General features: G+C 32.8%; 1 protein-coding gene across 1 annotated transcript; it reads left to right on the forward strand.

The window, feature by feature from the left end:
- Positions 1-5,668: 5,668 nt before the first annotated feature.
- Positions 5,669-6,766, forward strand: LOC116033380 (disease resistance-like protein CSA1). The gene is made up of 2 exons (XM_031276128.1): positions 5,669-6,150; positions 6,640-6,766. Exons 1-2 carry the CDS (start codon positions 5,669-5,671, stop codon positions 6,764-6,766), a joined length of 609 nt encoding a protein of 202 aa, XP_031131988.1.
- The last annotated feature ends 2,798 nt before the right edge of the window (positions 6,767-9,564 follow it).

Here is a 9,564-nt window from a genome sequence, read left to right on the forward strand (position 1 = left end):
AATCAATCTATCACCAATTCATGGGTCTAGTGGGCTGGGTGTGTAAATTGGACACTTACAAATTAATGAATTATTGAGGAATTATTTGGGCCAAAGAGATAGGAGGTGGAAAAGGAGGCAGTTGGTGGACCTCGGTCCTAAATGACAATAAATTGTGGGCAAATTATACTGTGCACCACGTACCTAAACGACGTCGTTTTGAGCATTGTAAATTAATCATCCGTTTTTTGGAAATCACGTTTCCTGTTTCAGCCGGTCTTTGTATTTATGTTAATATTCTGTGTATTCCAGGCAATCATTCTGTGTATTCTAGGCAACGGTTCTATGTATTATTGGCAACCGTTATGTGTATTCATGTTAGTAACACATGTTGTGATGCGTTTGTGCATTCGAATGTTTAGAAGGATGAGTTCTGTGTATTTTGTGTCAATATTCTATGTATTCATGTTATTAACACAGGTTGTGATGTGTTTGTGCATTCGAATGTTAGGAAGATGAGTTCTGTGTATTTTCGGTCAATATTCTGTGTATTCCGGGCAAACATTCTGTGTATTCTAGGCAAACGTTCTGTTTATTCTATATAATGATTATGTGTATTATAGATAATGAATTCCTTGGAGTCATCCGCGTCCGCGTCCACTAACATCTGTGTATTTTGTGTCAATATTCTGTGTATTCTGGGCAAACATTCTGTGTATTATAGGCAAACGTTCTGTGTATTTTAGATAATGATTATGTGTATTATAGATAATGAATTCCCTAATGTCGTTCGCGCCCGCGTCCACTAACACCAAAACGACGTCGTTTTACGTACGTGGTGCACATTGCTATGTGCACCGTGGTGCAGGGTATAACGATTGTAAATTGTGTATTTTTAGTATTGAAATTGTAAATTTTCATAATGTAAATTATATTTTAAAGTCAAAACACATAACAACTGTATTAAATTTAAAAAAATTAAATTATGTATTTTTAGTATTGGAATTAATTGTAATATTTAAAAGGAACTTGTGAATACAAAATAAAGTAATCAATTGCATATATGTCACGAAGTAATGTTGTGTTTTCGTAGTATACAAATTGTAAATTTTTAAAAGGTAAATTGTGAACATTTATTAGTATGTAAATTGTGTATGGGTCCACAGAATAATTTGTCAAAAGGAGGTGGGTTGTAGATGAGTTGTTATACCAAGGACAAAAGTCAACATTGCAAGGTGGACCTGGTCCTAAGTCGTGTACATTTTTAGTATTGAAATTGTGAACTTCTAGAGTATAAATTGCGTTTCTAAGTCAAAACACATAATTATGTATGCTAACATTGTGTGTTCGTAGTATATAAATGAATTTTTAAAATGTAAATTGTGAACATTCATATTGTGTGTTCGTAATATACAAATTGTGAACTTTTTAAAAAATAAATTGTAAACATTCAAAAATTAAAACTCGAGTCCACCTTGCAATCTGGACCCGGCTCCATATAATAATTTGCCGTTGTAGAGTGGGTGGAGGAGGCCACCGTGGCACCCATCGCCATATCGTAATCCAAACAAAAATGTCAAGAAGGTACAATGCATTTTGCTACTACATACATTTGAAAATGTGACATGTACTGAAAACAAGACGTAAATTACGAATTTACAATTGCGCCAAAAAACAAGGCTGCCGCTACTGCTAATGATTTATCCGCATGTAAATAATTATGAAATTTGATGTTAATGTCGCTCTTATTCCCCCAAACAAACAATCTTAATTAATTGAGCTGGCTTAGAAAGTCAAATTCAGTATCCAGTCACAAAAAAAATACCTATTTAGAGCCAATACCGTCTCCATTAAGGCTCAATCTCATGACCTCCCATATGGGAGAGTCACTACATACCATTTGAACACACGGTGCTTGGCATTCACTCTTGTTTTTCTAGATAAAGCGATGAAATGGAAGATGCAGCATGCTAGCTTGCTCTGCCTAATAAAACACTTCACTCTTGTTTTTCTCTATTTGTTGTATGTTGTTGTTATGTTATTAGAAATAATAAAAGAGTCAGAGAGAACAACATTGGTTGGCGTGAGTAACTGTGCACTCTCATTTCTCTTAAGGTTGGAAGTTTAAAATCTCCTCTAGTATGAAAATATCAATATGACTGACTTTGTGCCCCTTAATTGGGCAGACCTGACCTTATGTGAACGAGAATTAATCTAAGTATGATACTGACTTAAAAGTGTTTCCTATAGTTAGAACATACTCATGACACATTGACACATCGTAGTCTAACAAAAGAGTGGGAGAGAGGCTTTAGTCTTTGTTAGTTTGTTACTCAACCAATAACAGGTAAACAATAAATTTAATTAGTTATGGCACTTAAAAAAAATCAGTTGTGGTTAAATATTCACGTATAGTACTTAATCTCTCAATTATATACTAGTTTGCATTTGCTCACAAAGTTGTCACTTCTGTAGCAAAATTAGTCTATGAGAGTACAAAATATTAATCATGATTATTAAATGCTTAATTAAAGCTACTCCGTACCATGTTCTATATATGGTCATTATAAATTTATTTTTGATGTGCGTACACGCACACACATATATCATGTTTTATGTGTTCTAAATTAAATGCATTTATGAGTTTTATATTACGATTTATGAGATAAAATTAGACCATAATAATCGATTTTTTCAAAACAATATCCACCTGTACATATAAATATCAAAATCCAAAAACAATACTCTTATGGAAAGATCAGTATTCAATATTCCTCCGTTACAGACAATTATATGTTGTTGTTTCAAGAGACCAACTCGAATGATTTGAAGATTTTGATTTGTAATAGCAACACCAAAGTAATTTAATTAACATATAATATTGTATATACAATAATCAGAATTTGTAGAACTCTAATACCGAATTAATTTATCATAACTTTTTATACACTTTTATAAGTATTTCTTATCCTTCTAATTTCTCTATTAACTTCACTGTAAGATAATTATTCTGACACATCATATAGGTAAAATAGGCAAATTATACCGTGCACCACGGTGCACATAGCAACGTGCACCACGGTGCACATAACAATGTGCACCACGTACTTAAACGACGTCGTTTTGACCATTGTAAATTAACCGTCCATTTTTTTAAAAATCACGTTTTCCGTTTCGGCCGGTCTGTGTATTTATGTTAATATTATGTGTATTCTAGGTAATCGTTTTGTGTATTCCAAGCAATCATTCTGTGTATTCTAGGCAACCGTTCTGTGTATTCATGTTAGTAACACATGTTGTGATGTGTTTGTGCATTCGAATGTTTAGGAGGATGAGTTCTGTGTATTTTGTGTCAATATTCTGTGTATTCATGTTATTAACACAAGTTGTGATGTGTTTGTGCATTCGAATGTTAGGAGGATGAGTTTTGTGTATTTTGTGTCAATATTCTGTGTATTCTAGGCAAACATTCTGTGTATTCTAGATAATGATTATGTGTATTATAAATAATGAATTCCGTGGAGTCATTCGCGTCCGCGTCCACTAACATCAAAACGACGTTGTTTTGGACCATGGTGCACATTGCTATGTGTACCGTGGTGCAGGATATAACGATTGGGTAAAATACTAGTTAATTAAGTATATAGAAGAAGAAAAGAAAAATGCATGTCACCAGCCACGTGAGAAGCATATAATTAATAACTAGTCCACGGAATAATGGCCGTGGGACATGTACAGTTCGAAGCAATTTACATTAGTGACTCAATGTCAATTATGTCACACGCTAATAGTCGGTCCGGGCCGACTTTTAATGAGAAAACTTCAATCCAAATAAAGCGCATAATGTCAACGGAGAAGATTAGAAATAATACAAAAGAAAGTTAGTTGCTCATCTTTTGAAATGTATCACTAACTTGTGCAGTATTATTTACGTACTAAATTTTCCATGGATGTTTCTTTTTTGTTTTTTTACATATTATTGTGTGTACAACTGGCCGGTGGATAGATCAGATTTGGAATTTTCTTTATATAATTTTTTTTTTGGGGGGAAATAATCTTTAGATCATGTTTTAAAATGAGTAGATAGATATTATTGATAAAAGATGGGTAAGTAGTATTGAAGTCGCTACATGTATATCTAATCGTTATTATATTTTAATAAGAAAATTATTTTAAAAATAATTTTTGTTTGCACGAGATCATATTAATGATGAATCTTAAATATATAATGCTTTTTAACAAAAATGTAATACTTTTTTATGATATATTTTTATTACTTGAAAAGTGTTACGGGATAATTATTTACTTTCTGAAAGAGTTAATTCCATTTTTGGTACTAGATTTATAGGTGGCATTCCACTTTTAGTCCTCTTTTATCAAAACATCCACATTTGGTCCTAGTATTATTGTGGCATGACCATTTTTGGTCCTCTGTTAACAAAATTGTTGAAATGTCGTTAAATACAATGGTTTTTCAATCATTTTTATACAAAGTAAGTTGACCCCGCTATATTTTTATGTTTATTTTTTTTGAAAAAATCTGTAATTGAAGAGCGAAATGCCTTTTTATTTAACGACATTTCAACAATTTTGTTGACGGAGGACCAAAAATGGTCATGCCACAATAATACTAGGACCAAAAGTGGATGTTTTGATAAAATAGGACTAAAAGTGGAATGCCACCTATAAATCTAGGACCAAAAATGGAATTAACTCCTTTCTGAAATTTATTAATGAAAATATAATACTTAGCTTGTCAATGCATAAAAAATTATTATGGAGTATATCTTATGGAAATGGTATGATGATCTCACACCGCGTCACACATGCTGACATCTTTCAAATTTAGTGTTGGTACCCTACTACCCTTTGAGTTAAAACATTACTTTAATTATATTCTTCTAAAAGGGTAGGAATTGAGTAAAACATGATTCACATACTAAAATGCATGTCATGAATTTTTTTTGTGTCATTTTAATGGTCAGCACACACTAAGTGGTAGGGGAGCTCCATTCACGTGGGTGGGAATCAAACTCCCAACCTCATGCTTAAGGGACAAGGTGTTGAACCACCACGCCAACCATGTTGGTTTGCATAAGTTATATTTTGTAGTTTCATTTTCCACACACACTAGTTTAATTATAGTAAATTAAAGTATTATTTTAATTACACTCAGGTTCATTTGACAATATATGTTATTGCATGGTTTTGAATTTTAGTTTCATTTTTCACACATACTAGTTTGATTATAACAATACTAATATATCATTTTAATTATACTACAGTTTCATTTAACAATATACGTTATTGAATGAGCTTTGTTTTTTAATTTCATTTTTTACACACTAAGTTTATTATAGCAACATTAAATATTATTTTAATTCTATTACAGTTAACAATTGACAATTTACCATTTAACAATGTGTAGGTAGAGGAATACTTGACAGTTGACAACTGCGTATTATGTAATAAGCAATGCCATACTAAACTCCCAGAAGATTCTTAGTAATTTGCAAAACCTCAATTCCTCAAAGCCGACCGCCGATCCACATGGCCCATGCTATATAAATACCTATTTTGTAGCCTAATCTTGATGCCATCTACTCCTATCCAATCAAAGAAAATTTTAATTTAAAATATATTTCCTGTTGAAAAGTTAGAATAAAATATTCAAATTTGCTAGCCAGCCATGCAACGTTCTTCAAAGAAAGCCTGCAACCAACTTCTCCGGTACCGGTGGAGTTTCCGGCCGGCGGAGCCATGCGACGTGTTCATTAATCACCGGGGGATCGACACGAAACGGAACGTGGCCGGAATGCTTTACGACCGCCTCCGGGGGCACCGGCTCCGGCCGTTCTTGGACAGCAAGAGCATGAAGCCCGGAGACAAGTTGTTCGGGAAAATTGAGGCGGCGATACGAGGTTGTCGGGTTGGGGTGGCCATCTTGTCGCCGCAGTATTGTGAGTCGTATTTTTGCCTGCATGAGTTGGCTCTCATGGTGGAGAGCAAGAAAAGGGTGATTCCAGTTTTTTGCGACGTAAAGCCCTCTGAGCTTGCAGTTAAGGACAACATTTTTAGGGTTTATGGAGATAATAAGGACATGGAGAAATTCAGATGGGCTCTTGAGGAGGCAAAGTTCACCGTTGGAATCACTTTTGATACCATGCATGGGTAAGTTGTTTAAATGTATAATTATCTTGCATAGTTGCATGTAACATTTTTTTTTACGAGGCAATTGCAGTCACTACTTAAAGATGAGGCAAATTAAACCAGCTTAAGTTGTTCATAGTTGGTCAGCTCAAATAAGCTAATAGACTGCTTACATTGAGAGTCCAATTAATTTTGTGGTTATGAAGTCAGCAGTTGGTTTGGCAAAAGATGGACCATATACCAATTGAATTACTTTGGACAAGTCTTTTGGGATGACTCTTCACTTGAGCTTAGGACCTACCATTGGTGATCTCGTTGAGAGACTTGTGTGTAGCCGAGAAATACTATCTAGAAGAGGGGAAGAAAAGGGTTCGGAGATATAAACTCTTCGCTCTTTTCTTGGATTTGAGAAAATATCATTTTATTAATTTATTGTTTAACTACCTATAATATAAGCTCTAGTTATGTTACATTCTAATTTCTTATGGGAATTTGTTTGCATGTTTGTAGGGATTGGTCTGAACTCTTAACAAGGGTTACAGAAGCTGTTATGAGCAACATGGTGGAGGTGGAAAGAGACCAATTCATCAAATTAAACAAAAAAACTGGGTGTCAGCTGCTTCAAAAGATCAGATGATCCGGTTTTATACCGCTGTTAGGACATATAAACACTTGAATTCTTCATTCTTCTAATTTGATTGAATTCATTGGTTGGTTTCCTAGAAAGTTTCTACGTACAATAGCAAATTATTCATTCTAATTCCATGTTTTTTTTAAGTCAGAAATTCCCTGTCACTCAAGATGTGCACTTAGTAAATCACGTTCGTGTAATAATATGTAATTCCATGCTCATTTTTAGTTGTACTTGTTAATAATGTATTCAATTTATGAAAAATGCTGCTATTTTCCCTTTTTAATATTTGGCTACTTTGATTTTTGGAAAAGCATGTAGTGGTTATTCAAATGTGCGTTTTGGGTGAAACACGCCTTATGACCATAGTCGGTCAAGCAAAAGACCATAAGAAGGTAAACCAACCTAGGCTCTAGTTGCCCTAGCTTACCAAACGACTCAAACTAAGAAGACCAATAGATAACTTTCACGAAGAGTCGAACTTAATTGAAACCTTGTGATTATCAAACCGACCGTCCGACAAACTTGGTTGGGGGTTTCCCCAAATATTTGGCTACTTGTGAATTGATCAATTCATTTATAAAAAAAAAAACCTAATTAAGTATTGTCACATAATAATGTGAATATTAAGGGCCCGTATGATTTGCAAAAAATATTTCAGGGGAATGAAAGTGAAATTAAATGGTAAAGCAATTACTAGGAAGATTGATTTCATTGTTTGGTTGCTGGAAAAGAAATTACTGAATATTGATTTCATTGTTTGGTTGGATTTGGAATTGTAAGAAATAATGGGTATAAAGACTTATATACCCCTACATAATAATAATAATAATAATAATAATAATAATATTATTATTATTATTATTATTATTATTATTATTATTAATAAGAGTTAATTCCATTTTTGGTCCTAAATTTATAGATGACAATCCACTTTTAGTCCCTTTTTATTAGAACATCCTCATTTGGTCCTAGTATTATTGTGGCATGACCAATTTTAGTCTCTAGCAACAAGATCGTTGAAATATCGTTAAATACAAAGACATTTCAATCTTTTTTTATACAAAGTATGTTGAATCGTTATATTTTTTATGTTTATTTTTTTTGAAAACATTGTATTTACACCGAAATGTCATTGTATTTAACGATATTTACACTGATTTGTTGATAAAGGATCAAAATTGGTCATACCACAATAATACTAGGACCAAAAGTGGTGTTCTAATAAAAAATAACTAAAAGTGGATTGTCACCTATAAATCTAGGACCAAAAATAGAATTAACTCTAATAATAATAATAATAATAATAATAATAATAATAATAATAATAATTGAGAATGAATCACAATGATAATAGTCATGTCAATTCATTTTTACTTCCCAAATGCAATGAACCAAACAACATTTTCCTCAATCTTTAGAAAAACTTTTTCCTTGAAAAAACTTTTCCATCCAACTAAACACCCCTTGAGAGTTAAAATTAGAAGAAGAATATAATGCAGTTTGGTAGCATCACACGCTCTAATTTTATAAGTGTATTGTACGTGTTTTCATGTATGTTTTTGACAAAAAACGTGTTGGTGTATATCAGGGGTTTGCAAATTCTATTAGTACGTAGTTTCTCGGAAATCATGTTTGGTACAAAGAATAGTTTTAATTAGAAGCTTGAAAAAGAAAGATTATAGTGATTAAGTTATTGAAAGGTGGAGGAAGCTTTGGTAAGAATATTCCTATGTCCCTAAATAGGTTAAGAAAAGTTGAAGGAAGATATGCACGTAATGTATGTAGTTGCTTTGTGCTTTTGTGTACATTCTTGAGAAAGTGCACCATACTAACATATATATAATTCAACACTATATATACACTTTATTCACCATTATATTAGTCAGAATCAAAAAGTATATATATTTATTAAGACCTTATTGCATTGTCGATTACGTATTCAATTGACATTTGTTAATAATAATTTTTTTTTTAATACTATTGACTCTATTACAATGTAGTATCTGTTCATACATACTTTCTCAATCTACTAAATTACAAAGAGTCCATGCCCCCACATTGGGGTTTGAACCTGAGACCTCTCACCTAAGCAAAGTGGGCACCTGTAATGGTTGTAACGGTTATCGTTAAATCCATACTTTAGAAACCGTCAACCAGACCCCTTCTTCTCAGACCAACCCTCCTAGGTTGATCATCAAGTCAGCAACCTTAGTTTGGATTTAAAATTTATTGAATTGAGTCTAATATATTCACGGAATTAGCGAACATGTTAGCCCATGCGCTCACTATAGTCATAGGCTCTCAATCTGGTCTTGACACTTGAAATTTATCCCCTTAGCTTTGTCTTGAACTGCACATTTGATTTTGAATTATTCGTAATTCTTTAAAGAATAGAGTCTCCCATGTCCAATTCAGTGACTAAAATGTTAAATTTTAACTTGTACATAAAATCTAATCCATGTATTGCCGTAGTCAAGCGTACACGTAATTCAAATGATTTGTGCACATTCTTGAGAAAGTGCACCATGCATACATATAATTCAACATACACTATGTATACAATTTCTTCACCATTAGTCAGAGATGAGGACAAACTATATATTTTTTGTTTTAGAAAGAACTTTATGTTCGAGTGTACGTGTGAGTGACGTCTATCAATAATTTTATGTTAAGTAGGTCAAAGCTATTTATTTTTTTTTTAAAAAAAAAGGAGAGAGATTGAATTCAAAAAAAGGGGTCATACTTGTATGGCTTGGATCAGATCAACATTAAAATGTAATGATTATGCTGAAAAATGTAAT

Source organism: Ipomoea triloba, chromosome 10 (genome assembly GCF_003576645.1).
Source record: "Ipomoea triloba cultivar NCNSP0323 chromosome 10, ASM357664v1".
Lineage (NCBI taxonomy): Eukaryota > Viridiplantae > Streptophyta > Magnoliopsida > Solanales > Convolvulaceae > Ipomoea > Ipomoea triloba.